Source organism: Panthera onca, chromosome B3, assembly GCF_046562875.1.
Source record: "Panthera onca isolate mPanOnc1 chromosome B3, mPanOnc1 haplotype 2, whole genome shotgun sequence".
NCBI classification, from domain to species: domain Eukaryota; kingdom Metazoa; phylum Chordata; class Mammalia; order Carnivora; family Felidae; genus Panthera; species Panthera onca.
In genome coordinates, this window is record NC_138344.1 from 27,868,369 (window position 1) to 27,893,155 (window position 24,787).

The 24,787-nt window shown below is 39.9% G+C and overlaps 1 protein-coding gene across 5 annotated transcripts in view; it reads right to left on the reverse strand.

Moving 5' to 3' along the window:
- Positions 1-24,787, reverse strand: part of HERC2 (HECT and RLD domain containing E3 ubiquitin protein ligase 2) — a 273,779-nt gene that overhangs the window by 191,706 nt on the left and 57,286 nt on the right. For all 5 annotated transcript variants that reach the window (XM_078448928.1, XM_078448927.1, XM_078448930.2 and 2 more), the window contains 10 exons: positions 20,088-20,307; positions 16,165-16,265; positions 15,509-15,665; positions 13,563-13,673; positions 12,621-12,792; positions 10,497-10,670; positions 8,735-8,923; positions 7,976-8,127; positions 5,820-5,977; positions 5,617-5,730 (listed from right to left, as the gene is read on the reverse strand). In XM_078448928.1, coding sequence (XP_078305054.1) covers positions 5,617-5,730; positions 5,820-5,977; positions 7,976-8,127; positions 8,735-8,923; positions 10,497-10,670; positions 12,621-12,792; positions 13,563-13,673; positions 15,509-15,665; positions 16,165-16,265; positions 20,088-20,307 — 1,548 coding nt within the window. The remainder of the gene's footprint in view (positions 1-5,616; positions 5,731-5,819; positions 5,978-7,975; positions 8,128-8,734; positions 8,924-10,496; positions 10,671-12,620; positions 12,793-13,562; positions 13,674-15,508; positions 15,666-16,164; positions 16,266-20,087; positions 20,308-24,787) is intronic.

Sequence of the window (24,787 nt, forward strand, 5' to 3'; positions counted from 1 at the left end):
AAGCCCTAATAAGGCTTACTTAAGAAAAAAACTTCCTTGTTAAGAGTTTTATAAAATATTATCAATCACTCAACAATGGACACTTAAAAACAAGACGTCAAACTGAAAGCTTCATGCTAGAAGAGAACTTTCAGATGACTAATGAGACCATTTTTCTCTAAGACTCATAGAAGCAGAAGAAAGATGACTCTATGCCTATCCTTTAGTGGGAATAGGTGTGGGGCGGGAAGGGGCCCTATGTGGACATGAAGATAACTGAAATTATTTTTGTCCTCTTACTAAAGAAATTCCCAGAAGTAAGTCAATTCCCAATCTGCCATTCAACTTCTGCAGGAAGAGGGCAGACAGGCTCCCCAGCTGATTTTGACAGATCACCACGATTCTGAGGACAGACCCTCACAACATTAACAAATAACAGTTTAAAATATCAATCTAATTCTAACCGTTAAACCTAATAAATATACGCTCAAAAAAAAGCAAAATGAGTACAGTCTCACTAATGAAGACAAATACAAAAGTATAATCAAAAACAAGCCAACAATGTAGCTTCATACTCTGAATCCACACAGACAAAAGCGGGATTCACCACAGGGAATCAAAGATAGCTAGACGTTAAGAAACATATGGGGCGCCTGGGTGGCGCAGTCGGTTAAGCGTCCGACTTCAGCCAGGTCACGATCTCGCGGTCCGTGAGTTCGAGCCCCGCGTCAGGCTCTGGGCTGATGGCTCGGAGCCTGGAGCCTATTTCCGATTCTGTGTCTCCCTCTCTCTCTGCCCCTCCCCTGTTCATGCTCTGTCTCTCTCTGTCCCAAAAATAAATAAAAAAAAAAAAACGTTGGGAAAAAATTTAAAAAAAAAAAAAAAAAAAAAAAGAAACATAATAACCAGAAACAATTCATAATGTCAGTTATTCTACTGTAACTCTCATTTTATATTAAGAAAATAAAATCCACAGGGGTGCCTGGGTACCTTAGCCAGTTGAGCATACGACTTCACCTTAGGTCACGGTCCCCCAGTTCGTGAGTTCGAGCCCCACATCAGGCTCTGGGCTAACAAACAGCTCAGAGCCTGGAGCCTGCTTGGGATTCTGTATCTCTCTCTCTTTCTCTCTCTCTCCCCCGCCTCTGCTCATGGTCTGCCTTTCTCTGTCTCTCAGAAATAAATAAGGTTTTCCAAACAAACAAAAACTGAAGGAATTCATCACCACTAAACCAGCCCTACAAGAGATCCTAAGGGGGATTCTGTGAGTGAAATGTTGCAAGGACCACAAAGTACCAGAGACATCACTGCAAGCATGAAACCTACACACATCACAATGACTCTAAACCCCTATCTTTCAATAACAACACTGAATGTAAATGGACTAAATGCTCCAACCAAAAGACATAGGGTATCCGAATGGATAATGAAACAAGACCCATCTATTTGCTGTCTACAGGAGACTCATTTTGAGACCTGAGGACACCTTCAGACTGAAAGTGAGGGGATGGAGAACTATCTATCATGCTACTGGAAGTCAAAAGAAAGCTGGAGTAGCCATACTTATATCAGACAAACTAGACTTTAAATTAAAGGCTGTAACAAGAGATGAAGAAGGGCATTATATAATAATTACACGGTCTATCCATCAAGAAGAGCTAACGATTATAAATGTCTATGCGCCGAATACGGGAGCCCCCAAATATATAAAACAGTTAATCACAAACATAAGCAACCTTATTGATAAGAATGTGGTAATTGCAGGGGACTTTAATACCCCACTTACAGGAATGGAGAGATCAGGTAGACACAGGGTCAATAAAGAAACAAGGGCCCTGAATGATACATTGGATCAGATGGACTTGACAGATATATTTAGAACTCTGCATCCCAAAGCAACAGACTATACTTTCTTCTCGAGTGCGCATGGAACATTCTCCAAGATAGATAACATACTGACTGGGTCACAAAACAGCCCTTCATAAGTATAAAAGAAGTGAGATCATACCATGCACACTTTCAGACCACAGTGCTATGAAAGTTGAAATCAACCACAGGAAAAAGTCTGGAAAACCTCCAAAAGCATGGAGGTTAAAGAACAGCCTACTAAAGAATGAATGGGTCAACCAGGCACTTAGAGAAGAAGTTTAAAAATATATGGAAACAAACGAAAATGAAAATACAACAATCCAAATGCTTTGGGATGCAGCATAGGCAGTCCTGAGAGGAAGATACATTGCAATCCAGGCCTATCTCAAGAAACAAGAAAAATCCCAAATACAAAATCTAACAGCACACCTAAAGGAAATAGAAGCAGAACAGCAAAGACACCCCAAACCCAGCAGAAGAAGAGAAATAATAAAGATCAGAGCAGAAATAAACAATATAGAATCTAAACAAATCTGTAGAGCAGATCAATGAAACCACGAGTTGTTTTTTTGAAAAAATAAACAAAATTGATAAACCTCTAGCCAGGCTTCTCACAAAGAAAACGGAGAGGACCCAAATAGATAAAGTCATGAATGCAAATGGAATTAGTACAACCAATCCCTCAGAAATACAAGCAATTATCAGGGAATACTATGAAAAATTATATGCCAACAAACTGGACAACCTGGAGGAAATGGACACATTCCTAAGCACCCACACACTTCCAAAACTCAAACAGGAAGAAATAGAAAACTTGAACAGACCCAGAACCAGCGAAAAAATTGAATCAGTTATCAAAAACCTCCCAACAAATAAGAGTCCAGGACCAGATGGCTTCCCTGGGGAATTCTACCATACATTGAAAGCAGTTAATACCTATCCTTCTCAAGCTGTTCCAAAAAAATAGAAAGGGAAGAAAAACTTCCAGACTCATTCTATGAAGCCAGCATTACTTTGATTCCCAAACCAGACAGAGACCCAGCAAAAAAAAGAGAACTACAGGCCAATATCCCTGATGAATATGGACGCAAAACTTCTCAATCAGATACTAGCAAATCGAATTCAACAGCATATAAAAAGAATTATACACCATGATCAAGTGGGATTCATTCCTGGGCTGCAGGGCTGGTTCAACACTCACAAATCAATCAACGTGATACATCACGTTAATAAAAGAAAAGAAAAGAACCATATGATCCTGTCAATCGATGCAGAAAAAGCATTTGACCGAATTCAGCATCCTTTCTTAATAAAAACCCTCGAGAAAGTCGGGATAGAAGGAACATACTTAAACATCATAAAAGCCATTTATGAAAAGCCCACAGCTAATATCATCCTCAATGGGGAAAAACTGACAGCTTTCCCCCTGAGACCAGGAACACGACAGGGATGTCCACTCTCACCGCTGCTGTTTCACATAGTGTTGGAAGTTCTGGCATCACCAATCAGACAACAAAAGGAAATCAAAGGCATCAAAATTGGCAAAGATGAAGTCAAGCTTTCAATTTGCAGATGACATGATATTATACATGGAAAACCTGACAGACCCCACCAAAAGTCTGCTAGAACTGATACATGAATTCAGCAAAGTCACAGGATGCAAAATTAATGTACAGAAATCAGCTGCATTCTTATACACTAATAATGAAGCAACAGAAAGCCAAAGAAACTGACCCCATTCACAACTGCGCCAAGAATCATAAAATACCTAGGAATAAACCTAACCCAAGACGTAAAAGATCTGTGTGCTGAAAACTATAGAAAGCCTTATGAAGGAAATCGAAGAAGATACAAGGAAATGGAAAAACATTCCGTGCTCATGGATTGGTAGAATAAATATTGCTAAAATGTCAATCCTACCCAAAGCTATCTACACATTCAATGCAATCCCAATCAAAATTGCACCAGCATTCTTCTTGAAGCTAGAACAAGCAATCCTAAAATTTGTATGGAACCACAAAAGACCCTGAATAGCCAAAGTAATTTTGAAGAAGAAGACGACCAAAGCGGGAGGCATCACAATCCCAGACTTTAGCCTCTACTACAAAGCTGCAGTCATCAAGACAGCATGGTATTGGCACAAAAACAGACACACAGACCAATGGAATAGAATTAGAGACTCCAGAATTGGATCCACAAACGTATGGCCAACTAATCTTTGACAAAGCAGGGAAGAACATCCAATCAAAAAAAGACAGTCTCTTTAACAAATGGTGCTGGGAGAACTGGACAGCAACATGCAGAAGAATGAAACTAGACCACTTTCTTATGCCATTCTCAAAAATAAACTCAAAATGTATAAAGGACCTGAATGTGAGACAGGAAACCATCAAAACCCTAGAGGAGAAAGCAGGAAAATACCTCTCTGACCTCAGCCACAGCAATTTCTTACTTGACACATCTCCAAAGGCAAGGGAATTAAAAGCAAATATGAACTATTGGGACCTCATGAAGATAAAAAGCTTCTGCACTGCAAAGGAAACAATCAACAAAACTAAAAGGCAACTGACGGAATGGGAAAAGATATTTGCAAAGGACATATTGGACAAAGGGCTAGTATCCAAAATCTATAAAGAACTCACTAAACTCCACACCCGAAAAACAAATACTCCAGTGAAGAAATGGGCTGGAAACATGAAGAGACACTTTTCTGAAGAAGACATCCAGATGGCCAACAGGCACACGAAAAGATGCTCAATGTCACTCCTCATCAAGGAAATGCAAATCAAAACCACACTCAGATACCCCCTCACGCCAGTCAGAGTAGCTAAAAGGAACAAATCAGGAGACTATAGATGCTGGCGAGGATGTGGAGAAACGGGAACCCTCTTGCACTGTTGGTGGGAATGCAAACTGGTGCAGCCGCTCTGGAAAACAGTGTGGAGGTTCCTCAAAAAATTAAAATAGATCTACCCTATGACCCGGAAACAGCACTGCTAGGTATTTACCCACGGGATACAAGAGTCTGATGCATAGGGGCACTTGTATCCCAATGTTTATAGCAGCACTTTGAATAATAGCCAAATTATGGAAAGAGCCTAAATGTCCATCAACTGATGAATGGATAAAGAAATTGTGGTTTATATACACAATGGAATACCACTTGGCAATGAGAAAGACTGAAATCTGGCCTTTTGTAGCAACATGGATGGAACTGGAGAGTGTTATGCTAAGTGAAATAAGTCATACAGAAAGACAGATACCGTATGTTTTCACTCTTATGTGGATCCTGAGAAACTTAACAGAAGACCATGGGGGAGGGAAAGGAAAAAAATAAAGGGAGGGAAGCAAACCATAAGAGACTCTTAAAAACTGAGAATAAACTGAGGGTTGATGGGGGGTGGGAGGGAGGGGAAAGTGGTATGGGCATTGAGGAGGGCACCTGTTGGGATGAGCACTAGGTGTTGTATGGAAACCAATTTGACAATAAATTTCTTATTTTAAAAAAATTTTTTAAATAAAAAAATAAATAAATAAAATAAAATGCCCAAATAGTTAGGATGTAGCTGCTAATTAGCAGTCTGGGCAACAGAAATTAAAAGTCTTATAACTTCTGGACCTCTTCCAAGGACCCAGAGGTGCACACCACTTAAAAATGGACAAAGGGGCAACCATATGAGGTGCACTCTACTCCAGAGCTTACTCCCTCTAGGAAAGCGGCACTCCTCATCCTGAGAACCTGCCCAGGGCAGCATGAGTACTGCATACCATTCTCCGTCACAGCCAGGGTTTGAGCGTCCCCGCTCCCGCATGCCACATCAATGACCTTCAATCCTTTAAGCCCAGCTACCAGCACTGGGATGGCCTCGTCTTCACTGGAGCCTTCAAACAGATAGGACTATCATTAATGTAAGTCCCTCCAAAGAGAAAACCTCCCACCACATGCTCGAGCCAGCTCACAGCATATGTACCATGGCCTAGTCGGCCGTAGTTCCCTCGGCCCCAGGTGTACAGCTCCCCCTCGGCAGTGATGGCTGCACTATATGTGCTTCCACATGCGATGTGCACCACATGCTTCCCAGCCTGCTTTCCAGAGAAAGCAGAGATCACCTTAGGCTCTTCCAAAGGCCTGTGGAAAGAATGGGAACAAATATGAATGTCCTTCTAAGCATGTCCTATTAGTGTTAGCAAAGGAAATAACTATCAGAATAAACTATCAGAGTGCCAAGACAGTTTGGCCTTTCAGCTGTCTTATGAAATAATTAAGGAACACATAATTCAAACACGTAACATTTCCATGATTGTGTGTTAACTGGGCACCCAATGCCAAGCATGACATCCAGCAGTAATATCAAAACAGTGTTAAGAGCAGCTTTGTTCACAATGGTCCAAAACAGTGGCCCATCCATAAACAGATCACTCAGCAACAGGGACAAAGCAAGTACTGACACGCCCAACAACTTGGCTGAAGCTCAGGAACTCTGCTAAGTGACAGGGCCAGAAACAAAATACCATATAGTGACAGAGGGCAGATCAGTGGTTGACAGGAACTGGAGGTAGAGAGCAGGAGTTGACTGCAAAGGATCCATAGAAAATAGCAGGGGCAATGGAAATAATTTGTGTCTCAGTTATGGTGCATTTGCTGAAATACTTTAAACTGTTCTCTTAAAATTGATGGATTTGTAAACCTCATACAGATGGTTAAAATTTACATATTTGTTAAATAAATGAGGAGGGAATGAAGGCGCAAGGTTTACTAATCACACTCCAAATTATATTTTACAACTGAAAAGTAGGAGGCAGTAAGAATTCAGCAGGTAGAGGCCTTACTAGTTGGCTCTTCACTTTCAAAACTAGAAAAATACCTTATGCTTTCAATCCATAACATGTTCACTGTGATTGTTAACACCTACTCTAGCCTCTCCAAAAACATGGCATACTAACTTTGTGACCCACTATTCTGCAAAATAAATAAATACACACAGAGGCAGGGGCACATACAGGCACAGGGAGCACTGAACAACCCTATTCTGATACCATTTCTCCCTCCTGTTCAGCTCAAGTTTCAATCTCCCAAAGTTTCTCTCCAACTCCTATCATCTAGCACTTAACCTCAACTGAGTATTATTTTATTACAAGGTAGTTGTTTTTTTTTGTAATTTAGTACAAATTACAACTAGCATACTGGAAATAAAAACTAATGCCTCCACCCTGTATCTCCATCCTTTCAAATCCTATGAGCCCTGCCCATCTCATCCCTTTCAGTCCGAGAATAACAATTCTAAATTCTGTAGTTATCATTCCTTTGTTTCTCACCATCGTTTTACCACACTTGTCTGAATCCCTGACAATACTGCCAAGTTTGGAATATTTCTGCTGAATGCTAACACTCAATACACATTGCTCAGCTTTTTTCATGGCTTGGGATTCTACCCAGGGATGTCCAACTGCATCCCATTGCAGTGAGAACAGGCCAGACTCCTCTCAACAGTGCTGTTCATGCCTCTGACCCTCTTCAAGTGCATCTTCAATTCTAATCAAATGCCCAAGTTCTGCTCCACTAGGCTCCACTCAAACCAGCAATATATAAAAGTGTTCCCACCATTCTGTGGCAGCTATGGGTACTCTCCATTTTCACAACATTGCATTTAGAACAATCATTTTGTTTTATTCCTGGTCTCTCACAAAAATCAAAAGCTTCTACAAAATAGGACATTAAGAAATATTTTTGTACCTATGAAAATGAAATGGCTCAAGGAAAGGAGGATCATATCTGATAGAGATATGTTGAAGTGTTTGTGAATGAAGAAACAAGTAGCGTGGGATTTGCTTTAGAAAACTCCACAGTGTGAGGTGTGCCATGTATAGTTAAAACAGGAGTGACAAAAGCTGGAAGCATTCCATCTGAGAGAGAAGAACACGAAGGCCAATTGATGTCATCTTCTGTGCTGTGGGCAGAACTCCCATAGCATCACCCAGGGGCTGACACATCTTGATTGCTTTCTCCACCCTCGCCCTAAATGTCAGAGCAGCTGGAAAACACCCATTCACACTCCTTTTCCACCCTATTTTGGATACAGTAACTCAAAAGAAGAGCAAGTCAATTACAAGAATGGACCATACATACACAGTGTCCCCATGGCCCAACCGTCCTCCATCCCCACAGCCCCAGGAGTACACCTCTCCGGTGGCTGCCAGAGCCAGGTAGTGGTGACCATCAGAATGGGCAGCAATCTTTACAATGTTTCTGGAGGCAAGACCCTGGACCAGCTGTGGGGCCTAAAAGGATAAAAATAGGAAGAAAATTAGTAAGCAGTCCAAGGACAATGAAAACAGCATGACTCTTCTCACGCATCTTATTTTAACAAACGCTCCTGGAACTGAAAGAACATGAGCCTATGGAGACTGCCAGCCAACTGTCTAGATGCCCTGCCCACTACCAACAGAAGAGTGGGCAGCCTCCAAGAGCTCTGTGACATTACTAGGCCACCTCCACACAATGAAAACTCAATAACCCCAGGTAAAGAGCACCTTTCTTTAATAGGAACATGTACTATCTGACAAGGCCCAATTTCCTCAGATTATCTGATACTGCCTCACCCCCAAAGTCAATTGAGTTTACACATGGAAAGTTAGTTTAAAAATGGGATTCATAATGGGCAATAAGTGTTACTATAAGGAGCTCCTGATCTTAACAATTAAGAAATTCTGCCCCAAGATTTTGGCAACAATTATGATTGAGATTATTAAATAAAACTAATAAAATACACTGAACAGAGGTTTCCAAATCTTCAGAAATCAAATGACTTAAAGACTAGACACCTCTGTAGCTCCTGTAGTAGAAAACCACCCACCAAGGAAAGCAATCTGGGCCCAGAACACCCACCAGTGTGTCACTGTTGTAGGCCTGCGTGTACACACGGCCATTCCTTGACAAGATCAGGAAGCGCTTCTCAGCACAGGCAATTTGCGTGACTCCCAGATTGGCAAGTCCTTCACACTGAATTGGACCAATCACATTGGCATAGTATTTCCATCCTATTAACCCCCATCCTATGACCTCTTGCAATGATCCCTGTAAGATAACAAAGTAAACATTTTGTTTAGAGTGGCAAGAAAATTTCTTTCTTAGTCAAAAAAAGAATAATTTATGCTAAGAGTAACACTGAGATACTGTGGGATAAAAACAAAGCAAGTAAAGAAAGGCGATGATCCAAAACATCAAAATAACTCAAAACATCCCATATTACCTCAGTTAACAGGTAAGATAAAGCATATTTCTCCACAGTACTTCATCTTAACAGAGCCCATTAAAAAGTAATACAAAAAAAAAAAAAAGTAATACAAGTAAACCTTAAACAAATGCTCAAACCATATCAGGTTACCATTTTTACCATAACAGGCAGAAACCTAAAAGCCTAAGCACAAGGCTGGCAGACAAGTATCCAACTGTTGGTGGGGATGAGAAGGATCAAGCTGTGTGTGAACAATTTTGTGATAATCAGCTAGTGTCCACCCACATCAGGTACATCACCACTGGTGCATGCATTTGCACGAACAAGAACAAATGTACGTGGTTGGTCACTGCAGCACTACTGGAATAGTAGACTTCTGACAACACAGATTCCAACAAAAAAATCATGATACAACCATACATGGAATACTGAGTTGCATTAAAATAAAGAGAGAGGCTTTGTTTATTGATAAACTCCTTGGTACAAACTGTGTAATGACAAAAATAAGCTACAACATGCTACCACTAATATATTCATTTCAGAGAATACTGAAGGATATATAAGAGACTAGAAAAATGAAAAGTAGCAGGTGCAAAACCAGGTGGGTGGGGGGACAGGGAAATAACATCGTCTCTGCATTTAATTTTGATTTTTGAACCATGTGAATATACTTATTTGGAAAAAAACAAATGACTATAAAATGAAATAAATACACATCCTGCTAAAAATAAAAGTTAGCAAAAACTGGATTCAAATCCAGGATTATTCTGTGTGACCCTGCCAAAATTCACTGCCACTCCAAATGGCAGTTTTCTCATCAATACAGTGGGGTAGTGTTGTGATGGTCAGATGCAACTGTGAATGTGAAGTCCTCAGGTGGCCCGCACTGGCAGGCTCTACACACATGTAGATTAGTGTCATCAGTGCTCTGAGCAGCATTACAGACAGCCCATGTTCTAAGCTCCTAGTGTACAAAAAAATACGCTGGAATCTCCCTGAGGAAGGCAGGACAGCATGTGGTTGTTTGGATAAAGGAGAGCTCTCTGGAGCTATACCTCCTGAATCTGGAACCTGCAACACTGAATTGGGTCCTCAACCCATGTACACCTCAGCTTGCTCACCACTCACTCTGACCACTGACAATACCTTAAATTGTATACATGTTTACACTTGTACACCAGCAGAGTGTCTGGCTGGCTCAGTTAGTGGAGCATCCAACTCTGGATCCCAGGGTTGTGAGTTAAAGATCCACACTGGACATGGACCCTACTTCCAAAAAAAAAAAAAAAAAAAAGGCTGTAAGCCAGCTCCACCCCCAATACCAGAGAAAGTGGCACAGGATGAGAACCTACAGGTGCTAATGACTATAGTACACGCAAAGATACAAAGAATAAACACTGTTAGCGCAGGTACCTTATGAGATGTTGGCGAGCTACACAGAGGTGGCATACAGGGAGTAGCCAGGCGGTCTAAATGGGCCATGACAACAACTGCAGTTTGTTGTAAGTCAATGGCGAGCTCATTATCTTGTGGAAGAGTAAGGTATCTCAGAAAACTCTCGTTAGGGCTCAGAGGACCAGACAAAAGCTAGAGAAGAAAAGTAAACAAGCATCTTCAAAACGCTGGAAAAAATTCAAGTAACACAATTAGCCATTAACAACTCTTTATATTTTGGTATTCACAGTTGTGCATCATCTACTCCTTTTAGCCATCAGATGAGAAGTACTGCTGATGCACTGACCCTACACATCTACATATATACACATCTGCTGTAAAACTGCACACAGCAGTGCCTGCACATTTGCACATCCATCACGCATGTGCATACTCTACACAGGTCAATGACATGGTCCAGACATCCTGCAGGCTCCCCACCCCACTCCCCCCCCCACCCCCTGGCCCAGCCAACAGCCCTCAGAATGCAGAGGAAGCTTCCTAGGAACACAGCACTACACCTCAACCTGGCTTTACAAACTGAAAACCAAAACCTAATGCCACCTACTCTGAAGGAAACCTAATGTTACTCGGACATTAAGTAACATTAAGTAAATCTAATTCTTCTTTTTTAAAAATTGCTTATTTATTTATTTTGAGAAAAAGAGAGCATGAGAGGGGAAGAAGGGCAGAGGGAGAGGGTGAGGGGGAGAAAGTGGGAGGGAGGGAGGCAGAGAGGGGGAGGGAGGGAGGGAGAGGGAGAGAGAGAGAGAGAGAGAGAGAGAGAGAGAGAGAGAGAGAGAGAATCCCAAGCAGGCCTCAGCTGTCAGCGCAGAGCCCGAAACAGGGCTCAATCCCATGAACTGTGAGATCATGACCTGAGCCAAAATCAAGAGTCAGGACACTTAACCAACTGAGTCACTCAAGCACCCCAAATCTAATTCTTCTAAAGGCAGAAAGCCTTATTACAATTAAAGACTGCCAAGTGATAGAAAATTAACTTTATAATGGAATGGCTGTCTTCCCCCCCAAAAAAAAGACCTACAAGATCAAACTTGTACTTCTAAAAAGAAGCAGTCCCAGGGGTTCAGACCCAGGACCCAGACAGGCCCTCCTCTGCTACCAGCCTTGTTTTCCTAGGACAAACACAGTGATGACTTAGGTGACACACGCCATGCATGCAGTGCTCTGCACAAAGAAAGGGCCAAAAAGTAAGCCACTATCTTCAATGCTCTTTTTATAATATGTATTTAAAAGTGGGTATGTCAGACTTAGCTCTGTGCTGCAGTACAGCTGGTGCTCGTTGAACTGTTTTCTCCATAAACAGTATATGGAGGAACATGGAAGAGAAGGACTACCAGACTTCTCAAGGCAGGTCAAAACAAATAAACATTAACCACTAGGCAACTACACGACCTCACGGTGGAGCACATCCTCAGAACCGAACACACACTCCATCCCACACCAGCTCAGCTTCAACAACTTGTGCCGCCTCCCCATGTTATTACTGCAAGTGCCCATAAGGACCTGCTTGACTCTCTCACTTTGTTCTTGAAATATTGTCAGAATTTTTACCCATTTTCATGCCTCTACTAACTCTTTCATGGAAGTGAGCATGCCTTCTTTCTATCTTCCACAGCATCTTAAACTCACTCTCCATCACAGCCAAAGCACAACATGACTGGTTACTGGGAACACACAGGTAATAATAAACCCACAAACACAAAGGGCTAAATGGCTCTAATCCAGCAGAAAGAAAACTACATGGTCAAAAAGCAGTAGAGGAATCTCTCTAAAAGTACAAGTTGATATATGTCAAGAAATACATTCTCCCTACTAAGTATACACAATCCAGAACACACACACACACACAGATGCCATATGCTCAAGTGATATTCCACCGCATTGAATGAAACTCACCCCATGATATCCCACACCTGTCCTACATCTGACTCACTATTGTCATCACCAAATACACACTTTCCCCTAGAGACAACTACTGCCACAGACATGCACTCTGGTTTTGTTTATAAAAGTCTAACTCTTTTAGGATAACTGAATTAAGAAAGCTACTTAAAGGCAGAGTTTTTTTATGGTACTTACGTGAGCGTCACCTTCTATATGAGGGGCATCTTTACTGCAGATGATACTCTGGAATCTTTGCAGCAAAGGGAGAAGAGGAGCACTGGTACCCTGGGCAGACCGCTCATTGTCAGTTTCCTGCGTCCCACTGTCCCACAATTGAAGCAACAACAGGATGGCAGATAACATCTGGCTGAAAGAGAAAATATCTTCATTATCTAGTAAAAACATATTAGCTTTTATTGCCATGGACTATCAAAAATAAAAGCAGACAGCTAAATAAAATAGAAAAAATACTTTAGATTGAAAAGGAAACTAAAATAACGCCATGAAAACAATTCTTGGCAGTAAAATCACTTAAACAATGCCAAGATTTTAGCACAACATATCCACCTTCTGAGGATAAGAAATATAAAACCAGTTAAGAAGTTCAAACAGCGCTTTCTAAAGAGAATTTCTAGGACCTTAAATTAATGGAATAAAAATCATTTGAAGAAAATTAAAAAGAAAAAAAAAGGAACAGGTCTTAGACTACAAAAGTTGAACATAAAACATGAAGTGAAGAGGAGCGCCTGGGTGGCTCAGTCAGTTAAGGTGCCAACTCTTGATTTTTGGCTCAGGTCACGATCTCACAATTTGTGGGTTTGAGCACTACATCGGGCTCTGGACTAACGGTGCAGAGCTTGCTTGAAATTCTCTCTCCCCCTCTCTCTCTCTCCTTCCCCTGCTTGCTCTCTAAAAAAAAAATAAACAAACAAACTTTAAAAAAAAAAAAGGGAAGTGAAGAAAACCTAAGTGTACCCAGGCTTGAAAGAAGAGAAAGTCCTGGGATACGGTTCTTTGATTATAGAACACCACACGTTTTTATAAACACAAATGATTCAACGAAATGCCATAAAGTGAAACAGATGTTCAGATACAGAGGTGTTCCATGAAATGCTCCCAGCCTGCAGCACCCCTTACCTCAGTGTGCCTCTCTGCACAGCCAGCTCTAACAGAATGGCCAGGGCCAGGTGCTGGTCCTGCAGGGGGATGCTTCCTGGCCCTTTGGTACCAGGCGTTCCATGAACATCTCTGAAATGACAGCAGTAGATGCAAGAACAAAGTAACATGAGAACTTAAAGACAGCATGTATATTTTTAATATTTAGAATCAAGTTTCCGAGACTTACTACTCAAATTTAATCAGATTTTAAAGTATACAATTAACGAGGTGCCTGAGTTAAGCATCTGACTTCAGCTCAGGTCATGATCTCCTGGCTTGTGAGTTCAAGCCCCGCATCAGACTCTGTGCTGACAGCTCAGAGCCTGGAGCCTGCTTCAGATTCTGTCTCTGTCTCCCTCTGCCCTCCCCCACTCGTGCAGTCTCTCTCTCTCTCTCTTAAATATAAATAGACATTAAAAAAATTTTAATAAAAAATAAAGTATACAATTAACTTAAAAAGATATGTTTTTATTAAAAGACTTCAGATACAAAAGATGACTAGATTAGAAAACACATATTCCAGTTTCCACAGCATAAAATTATTTATATCATTATTCAAATCATGAGTAGAAACATGTTTAGATATGTTTCCACTTTCAGTGAAATCTAAGGCTATTGGAGTATCAACATCCCTCTATGAAAATGGAGAAAAATCAACTTCTAAAAGCACCTGAGACTCTAGACAAAATGTCTATGCTTATTTTTATCTTTTATCAAATAAATATTTTAACTTTTCCCAATAAATGACAATTCTTCTGAACCCAAGATGGAGAATGGAGGGCCTTCTGACATCAACATTATAGCTGAATATTTGAAATTACAGTTGAACCCTGAACAACACGAGTTTGAACTGCACAAATTCACTTATATGCAGATTTTTTTTCAATACAGATATTGGAAAATCTTTTGGAGATTTGCAACAATTTGAAAAAACTCACAGATGAACCATGTAGCTTAGAAATACCAAAAAAATTAAGAAAAGGGTATTATTATAAAAATACAGTAAATAATACATACAACATAAAATATGCATTGATCCACTGTTCATGTTATCGGTCAGGCTTCTAGTCAACATATGCTATTAGTTTAGTTTGGGGAAGTAAAATGTTATATGTGGATTTTTAACTGCGTGAAGGGCTGGCACCTCTACCCCCTACATTGTTCAAGGATCAACTGTAATTCAAAGCCTATTTTCAGGGCCCCCAGCCCAAAACCTTGTCACAATGCCTACATCAGCTCTCTAGGGAGCCAAACTCACAATCTGTTAGCACAGAGACCACAGGTGTCCTTGCACATTGGAAGGGGCAGAGCAGTGACCTCTTTTGACAAAGCAAATGAGAAAAGACTCACTTCTCCTCTAATTATGTCTTTGGCATTGAATTATGTATTAAGTATATATACTTTTTCTTTTTAAAAACCTAAAAATTTAAAGTTAACAAAAATATGTAACACCCAAGACCAGAGTTCAGGGTTTTCCTTATAGAAAAATGATTCACATTCAAAAATTTTTTACACTAAAAAGAATAGATTGAGGTTTAAACATTTTGATCTTGAGTAGCTGTTTAGTACCATGTTGTCTATTAAGACAACACCCATCACTCAGAATGGTAGCATCCATATTCTCACTGAAAGGCACACAATAGATGCTCACTTAATGAATGACTGATACCCAAATCATAAATATCTGAAAAAAAATACATTACAAAAATATTTTTCATTTTTCCATCTGATTCAATATGATAGCTTCCAGGGTCTAATCAGAATATCAAAAGCAAACATTTGAAAAGCTGAAAACCAAGATCCAGAATAACAGAGCTGAGGGCAGGCTGGAGACATACACACAAACCTGCTCTAAAGAGAAGGTGAGACAAGACTGAAACATGTTAGAACCATTCAGAGTTAAGATGTGAAAAGAAAGAACTCACCCTGTCACGACGGATCTAAGGAACTTGGCTGCTCTCTCTACCACCTCCAGCCACACAGAGGACACTGTGCTCTCATCAAAGAGCGAGGCCTCAGGCAGGGCTCTCAGGGCATCCAGGGACTCCTGCAATAGCTCGCTGCATAGATCCGCATCTTCACCTGAGCACACATGCATCAGAGGAGGCCATCCACTCCTCAGGCAGCACTGACAAGTAAAGCCCTCCCCACTCTCCCAACCCCTCTGTGTGAGAAGATACCACTGTCACATTTTCAATCCCTCACTTTCCTCTCAATGAGATACTCCAAGAACTCAAGAGATTAAAACTTAATACAGGTGCCCCAAAGTCAGTTCTTTATGTTATGACTCTCTCATGAGCAATTCTAACTTCTTGTTCTCCTAGAAAATAAATCAGCACTGATGTACTAACAGTGGTTTACCTGCGATATAAACACATACACACTTTTTCTTATTTTTTTTTTTTTTAAAGAACAGACCTGAAAAGTCAAATAGACTGAAGCCTCTCATTCTACAAACAAGAAAAATGAGGCACACAGACTATATGGGATCAGCCCAAGGGCATGTGGTGGCAGAACTGAGAAGAGAACCCAAGTCCCCTGATGTGGTGAGGAAACCGAACGACACTCTGGGCCCACATACCTGATCGCCACGCCCTGCGTAAAAAGGCAAAGGCAAAGGAGAGAGCTGCTCGGGATCCAACTCTCGCAAGTCCTTCAACTCCTTTGCCTGTGGGTCGGGAACTGCGGACAACACACATGGGAGTTGTGATAACTGGTCAGAGGACTGTGCAAATACTAAAATAAAATAAATAATATGGAAGGATTTGTACCAAAATGTGATCACTGAATTTCTTTAGACAGCAGGATCACAAGTGACTTTTAGTTTCATATTTAAAAACTTTTACCAAATGTCCTTTGTAAAGGAAGTTCCCTCTTTAAGGAAGAAAAAAAAAAGGCATTTACAGAGAATTTTAAATGACTTGCAAAATAATCTCAGAGAGCTGATATTATTAGTCAGGGAGATACACATGGTAAACAGAAAATAAACATATAAATACATAAATGGAGAGATTAAAGCTCATGTAGCAAAGAAAAGGCAGGTGAGGGCGTTGAGAGAACAATACGACAAATTCCCGGGACTGCACCCAGGGCTATGGAATCTGTATTTGCTTTGGCCCCTTTTAGGTCTATGTGCTGACCAGTAGAGACTCCATGTACCTGTTCTATTCTCTTTCACCCTCATCTTGCTGAGTTTATCCTCTCCTGAATTTAGTGCTTATCACTCTCACATGTCTTTTTAAGCTTTTTACTACTTCTGTATGTAAATTTAACAAGATATGCATATTTTTTTAAAGTTATACAAATAGTATACCATGACATTCTAAAAAAAAAAAAACTAGAATACAAAAAAACTGTACAGTATAAACTCAATCATGCAACTTTATACGGCTGAATATTTCTACTATGTATTATACTTTTCAAACTTACTATAATTTTCTTTCACAATCGGGGGAAATGCTATGAAAAATAGGTAATGATATGGAATGACCTTCCCAAGATACAATGTCAAGTAAAATTAGCAGTGAAGAACGTGAGGATCCCAGAGAGGCAGCTAGTATGCACATTCTGTGAATCCTGAGCTCTATGAGGGAAGCTCATGAGGAGACACAAGAAACTGTAATTAGTGGCTGCCTCTAATGAGGGGACTGGGTGCCTAGGAGACAGGATTAAGGAGATTTAAACTTTATTTCTGAATGAGAAATATAAATATTACAAGATACATATGTATAATAATACATGTGGTCTTTAAAACGGGAAGTACACATGCTAAGTCTATTCTCCCTCTGGGAGAAAATTGCTCCAGGAAAAGCATGAAACAGGGGCTCCCCTCAGGTAATCATAATGGCCCCTGAGAAAGTGCCCAACGGTCCTCAATCTGCACAGTTTAAGAACTGCTAAATCTTCAATAAGTCACTCTCTATTTTACAGATACTCAAGGAAAAAAAAAGCAAATAGCTTAGACCCACTCCCATCCACACCAGTCAACAATCCAACCCATTGCTAATTCCACAAAAAAAGGTGAAATCCACCACTATTCAGTAAATTGAGAAATGAAGAAATCTACAAAAATTTAGAAGATATCATGACACATCTAACAGACTGGCTAAAACAAAGCAGCAACAAATTCAAACGCTGACAAGGCTATGGAGAAACTACATCATTCATACATAGTTGATGAGACTATACAATTACACAGCTATTTTGGAAAGAGTGCAGCAATGACCTACAAACCTAAACATAAGACCCAACAATTGAACTCCAGGGCATTTATTCCAGAAAAATGAAACTGAGGTTCACACAAAAACCTGTCCACAAATATTCACAGCAGCTTTAATTCATAAAACTCAAAAACTGTAAATAACTGATGTCCTTCACTGGATGGTTAAACCAAATGAGGCACATCCATGTCACAGAATTTTACTATGCAATGATGATACATACAATTACTTGAAAGAATCTCAAGGAGGTAACCCTGATTGAAAAAAGCCAAGGTTACATAATAGACATGAAGAACACATTAGTGGCTGAAAGAGGATAAGGCAAAGAGGAGGGAAAAGGAGGTGAGTGTGGCTATAAAAAGGCTCCTTGTCCTGTACTCTAACTGTGGCAATAGTGAGAGAAATCCAAACCTGTGATAAAATTGTATGGAAACACAATGGACACATGCATGCACTGAGAACATGTAAAAAACTGAGATGAAAACATGTAAAATTGAGGAAATATGAGTAAGATAAGTAAACTGTATCAAAGTCAATATCCTCATTGTGATAGTATACCACAGTTTTGCAAGTGGCTACCACTGGGGGGAAGTAGATGAAGGGTATAAGGAATCTGTACTATTTCTTACAACTCCATGTGAACCCATAATTATCTCAAAATATGAATTTTTTTTAATTTTAGGAATTTGCTTGATTCAGTGAAAGACAGATTTCAATTAACTCACCAACTCTTATGTCACCACAAAGAAAAAAGCACAAAGAAAAATCAGTTGGGGTCTAAGACACTTCTGCATCTTAGAGAATTCATTTTCATTCAACAAACACACAGGAACACTTAAAAGGCTTAGAATCTATCATCCCCATTGCAGAACCCCTCCCTGATCAATGATCACTACAAAGACCACTCACTCTCCAGCCAAGAAAGAAAGAACTGTGCTGCTGGTTATCACCACATGGGCAGGAATCCTCCTCTGTCACTTGGTTTAATTTATCTTAAAACTACTATCAAATATAGGACATGTAATGTGGTTTCAACTAGATTTAAAAGGAAAAATACATGAAACATGATACATTTAGCAATTCTTGTCTCCCGGTAGCAAAATAAGGTTTCCCCCCTGCTTCTTTCTGCCCCTGTACATTCCATGTGCTCTCTAGGGAATAAAAATCAGTATTACAATCAAATAAAACAAATTCTTTTTACTACATAAAATATGAGTTAAATCTGGAAATCTTTTAGTCGAGGCTTCTGAGAACAAAACTGTGGTAGAAAGCTACATTTTGGGAAAAGAAAACTTTACACAAGCCTTAAGCATTCTAGTTACGTCTGAGAACAATCTGCTGATGTACACCAGTATATTAAAAATCATATATCTGAAAGCATCTCTTACAATAAAAGAATAAGATGGGGCACCTGGGTTGTTCAGTCAGTTAAGCAACCGACTTTGGCTCAGGTCATGATCTCGTGTTTCACAAGATGGAGCCCTGCGTCAGGCTCTGTGGTGACAGCTCAGAGCCTGGAGCCTGCTTCGGATTCTGGGTCTCCCCCTCTCTCTGCCCCTCCCTGCTTGTGCTCACTCTCTCTCTCTCCCTCTCTCAAAAATAAATAAACATTAAAAAAAATTTTGAAGAGTAAAAGAGTAAGAAAATCACATTAGGAAGAAAAAACTGAAGCATCTAAACTAGCTAGCCACTAAATATTATGATCTGAGTATTCCCTATCCAAAAGCAAAATAAAACAAAACAAAAACAATATAATGTTCAGGACCCATTTTCAAAAATCTAGATATGCTTATCTACACCTTCACTGGCTTCCACAGTTACTGACAGAAAAGCATTTTAAAATAATGGCACAGGGGCTCCTGGGTGGCTCAGCTGGTTAAATGCCCAACTTTGGTTCAGGTCATGATCTCACAGTTCACAAGTTCAAGCCACTCATTGGCCTCTGTGCTGACAGCCCAGAGCCTGGAGCCTGCTTCAAATTCTGCGTCTCCCCCTCTCTCTGCTCCTCCCCCGCTCATGCTCTGTCTCTCTCTCTCTCAAAACAAACAAACATTAAAAAAAAATTTTTAAATAAATAAATTAAATAATGGCACAGATTAAGAAGCATAGTCTGTTACTCTCAGCAAATTAGCAAAGCCATTCTCCAGATTATATGAAACATACAAAAAGGGAAAGCAAGAATGGAAGGGACTATAATGAAAGTTGTACTTAAACTTTCCTCAACCAAACAGCCTGCATTTTATATTTAGTTGGTATCAGGATTCCTTCTTCATTATATTATTACCTTTTTTTGTCCACAGGAGGCAAAGAAATACTGCTGCTTTTCCACTTAACTTTGACATTCTCTTGGAAAACAGTTCTATTCAAGGCAATGAAATATCGTTCCAAGATGACCAGCCTCTGCTTGAGTCTCAGGGCTGAAAGGGTGGTAGTGGCTGACTGGATGGCCAGAGCTTGCTGCTCTTTAACCAACACAGAAAGACATTCCTTCAATTCATTCACATCTAGAAAACAAGAAGAAAATACCCAGCCTCTCAATATCTTGCTCATAGTTTGTTATAAAGATGATAAAGTGAATGGTAACAATAATATGTAACACTTGGACACTTAGTATGTGCCAAAATGGTTTTAAGCACCTTACACCTATTAAGTAACTCTCAGTCATCATCAAGAGGTAGTATTGTACACGTATTTTAAGGAGGAGGAAACTGAGGCACAGAGAATTTGTGCAAGGTGACCCAAAGGATTACAGCACATGAGACAGACCATTCTTAGCCACCACGGTATGCTGCCTCTCTGAAACACTATATAAAAGTTTTTAACATAAAATTATAAAGTCAGTACTTAGCAGCATATTTCCTACAGAGAAAAAAAGCTATCCATTATATATTCATGCTATATAACCAAATTCAAAATATACATGTTTCAATAAAATTGCCCAGCATAGGGGCACATGGGTGGCTCAGCCAGTTAACCATCTGACTCTTATTTTTTTTTTTAACTTTTATTTATTTTTGAGAGACAGAGAGAGCATGAATGGGGGAGGAGCAGAGACAGAGGGAGACACAGAATCCAAAGCAGGCACCAGGCTCTGAGCTGTCAGCACAGAGCCCCACATGGGGCTTGAACCCACGAACTGTGAAATCATGACCTGAGCTGAAGTCGGATGCTTAACCGACTGACCCACCCAGGTGCCCCAGTGTCTAACTCATCATTTCAGCTCCGGTCATGATATCACCATCGTGAGCTTGAGCCCTGCACGAGGCTCTGCACTGGGCATGAAGCCTGCTTAAGATTCTCTCTCTCCCTCTTCTTCTTCCCTCCTCCACTCATGCTCTCACTCTCACAAAGAAAAGAAAAAAAGAAAGGAAAAGAAAAAAGAAAGGAAAAGAAAGGAAAGGAAAGGAAAGGAAGGAAGAAAACTGCATAGCATATATGACTCATGAAAAGTAATATATTTATTGGAATATTTCAGGGAAAAATAATTACAGTTGACCCTTACAGAACACAGTTTGAAACTAAACGGGTCGACTTATACCCACATTTTTTTCAATAAATATATTGGAAAATTTTATGGAGATTTGCAACACTTTTTTTTTAAAACTTACAGACAAATCACAAATAGGAAAAATCTCAATTAATATTCAAATTTTAACTATGAAAAAATTAATGTTAGGTTTGTCATGAATGCATAAAATGTATGTAGCTACTAGTTTATTTTATCATTTATTACTATAAAATATACACAAATCTATTATAAAGTTAAAATTTATCAACACTTACACACAAAAATACAGTCCCTACATGGTGCCATTCACAGTCGAAAGCAACATAAACAAATCTAAAGATTCAGTATTAAATCATAACAGCATAAAATTAACAACAGTACAGACTTACTGTAATGTCTACTGTAATAATTTCATAACCACCTCCTGTTGGTACTGCAGTGAGCTCAAGTGTTCCGAATATCCACTTCAAATGCCAAAAAGATGCTAATCATCTCCACATGAGCAGTTCATCTCTCTACTAAATTGCATACTGCAGTAAAAAGTGATCTCTAATAGTTCTCTTGCTACTTTCATTGTGTTTAGTGCAATACCGTAAACCTTGAATAACAACATGGGACCCATAAATAGTGCCACTTATGATGCTGGAAGTGCTCCCAAGAAGCAGAGAAAAGTCATGACATTACTAGAAAATGTTGAACTGTTTGATATGGACCATAGGTTGAGGTCTGCAGCTGTGGTTGCCTGCCATTTCAAGATAAATGAATCAAGTATAAAAACCAATGTGAAAAAAAGAAAATTCATGAAGCTGACACACCAGCTACACTACTAGCAAACACAAAAACACTGCACTTTATGCGAAATACCTTTTATCTAGTACTAAAAAGGCAGCTTTTATATGGGTGCAGGATTGCTATAGAAAGGCATACCTATAGAGGCATTAATGTGATTTGAGAAAAAGCGAAGTCATTATGTGACAACTTAAAGCAAAAAGAAGGCAAAGATCAACATCTGGAGAATTTAATGCCAGTAAATGACAGTTTGGTAATTTTAGAAAGAAGCTTAGCTTAAAAAATGTCAAGATAACAGGAGAAGCAGCTTCTGCTAACCAAGAGGAAGCATACAAGTTCCCAGATGCCATTCGGAGTGTCACTGAAGAGAAAGAAAATCTGCCTGAACACGTTTTTAATGCAGATGCAAGTGCTCTATTCTGGAAAAAAAGAAAATACCACAAACAGCATTTATTACTAAGGAAGACAACTGAGCACCAGAATTTAAGGCAGGCAGGGATAGACAAATACAGTCAGGTTTATGATCAGGACTGCCCTTATCTATAAAGCTGCTAATCCCCAAGTCTTGAAACGCAAATATAAACACCAGCTGCCAGTCTTCTGGTTGTCCAACAAGAAGGGCTGGACAAGAACCTTTTTTCTGGATGGGTTCCATCAATGCTTTGTCCCTGATGCAAGGAAGTACCTTATCAAACAGGGACTGCCCTTTAAAATTCTTTTTTTTTATACATGAAATTTATTGTCAACCTGCTTTCCATACAACACCCAGTGCTCATCCCAACAGGTGCCCTCCTCAATGCCCATACCACTTTCCCCTCCCTCCCACCCCCCATCAACCCTCAGTTTATTCTCAGTTTTTAAGAGTCTCTTATGGTTTGCTTCCCTCCCTTTATTTTTTTCCTTTCCCTCCCCCATGGTCTTCTGTTAAGTTTCTCAGGATCCACATAAGAGTGAAAACATACGGTATCTGTCTTTCTGTATGACTTATTTCACTTAGCATAACACTCTCCAGTTCCATCCATGTTGCTACAAAAGGCCAGATTTCAGTCTTTCTCATTGCCAAGTGGTATTCCATTGTGTATATAAACCACAATTTCTTTATCCATTCATCAGTTGATGGACATTTAGGCTCTTTCCATAATTTGGCTATTATTCAAAGTGCTGCTATAAACATTGGGATACAAGTGCCCCTATGCATCAGACTCTTGTATCCCGTGGGTAAATACCTAGCAGTGCTGTTTCCGGGTCATAGGGTAGGTCTATTTTAATTTTTTGAGGAACCTCCACACTGTTTTCCAGAGCGGCTGCACCAGTTTGCATTCCCACCAACAGTGCAAGAGGGTTCCCGTTTCTCCACATCCTCGCCAGCATCTATAGTCTCCTGATTTGTTCCTTTTAGCTACTCTGACTGGCGTGAGGGGGTATCTGAGTGTGGTTTTGATTTGCATTTCCTTGATGAGGAGTGACATTGAGCATCTTTTCGTGTGCCTGTTGGCCATCTGGATGTCTTCTTCAGAAAAGTGTCTCTTCATGTTTCCAGCCCATTTCTTCACTGGAGTATTTGTTTTTCGGGTGTGGAGTTTAGTGAGTTCTTTATAGATTTTGGATACTAGCCCTTTGTCCAATATGTCCTTTGCAAATATCTTTTCCCATTCCGTCAGTTGCCTTTTAGTTTTGTTGATTGTTTCCTTTGCAGTGCAGAAGCTTTTTATCTTCATGAGGTCCCAATAGTTCATATTTGCTTTTAATTCCCTTGCCTTTGGAGATGTGTCAAGTAAGAAATTGCTGTGGCTGAGGTCAGAGAGGTATTTTCCTGCTTTCTCCTCTAGGGTTTTGATGGTTTCCTGTCTCACATTCAGGTCCTTTATACATTTTGAGTTTATTTTTGAGAATGGCATAAGAAAGTGGTCTAGTTTCATTCTTCTGCATGTTGCTGTCCAGTTCTCCCAGCACCATTTGTTAAAGAGACTGTCTTTTTTTGATTGGATGTTCTTCCCTGCTTTGTCAAAGATTAGTTGGCCATACGTTTGTGGATCCAATTCTGGAGTCTCTAATTCTATTCCATTGGTCTGTGTGTCTGTTTTTGTGCCAATACCATGCTGTCTTGATGACTGCAGCTTTGTAGTAGAGGCTAAAGTCTGGGATTGTGATGCCTCCCGCTTTGGTCGTCTTCTTCTTCAAAATTACTTTGGCTATTCAGGGTCTTTTGTGGTTCCATACAAATTTTAGGATTGCTTGTTCTAGCTTCAAGAAGAATGCTGGTGCAATTTTGATTGGGATTGCATTGAATGTGTAGATAGCTTTGGGTAGGATTGACATTTTAGCAATATTTATTCTACCAATCCATGAGCACGGAATGTTTTTCCATTTCCTTGTATCTTCTTCGATTTCCTTCATAAGGCTTTCTATAGTTTTCAGCACACAGATCTTTTACGTCTTGGGTTAGGTTTATTCCTAGGTATTTTATGATTCTTGGCGCAGTTGTGAATGGGGTCAGTTTCTTTGGCTTTCTGTTGCTTCATTATTAGTGTATAAGAATGCAGCTGATTTCTGTACATTAATTTTGCATCCTGTGACTTTGCTGAATTCATGTATCAGTTCTAGCAGACTTTTGGTGGGGTCTGTCAGGTTTTCCATGTATAATATCATGTCATCTGCAAATTGAAAGCTTGACTTCATCTTTGCCA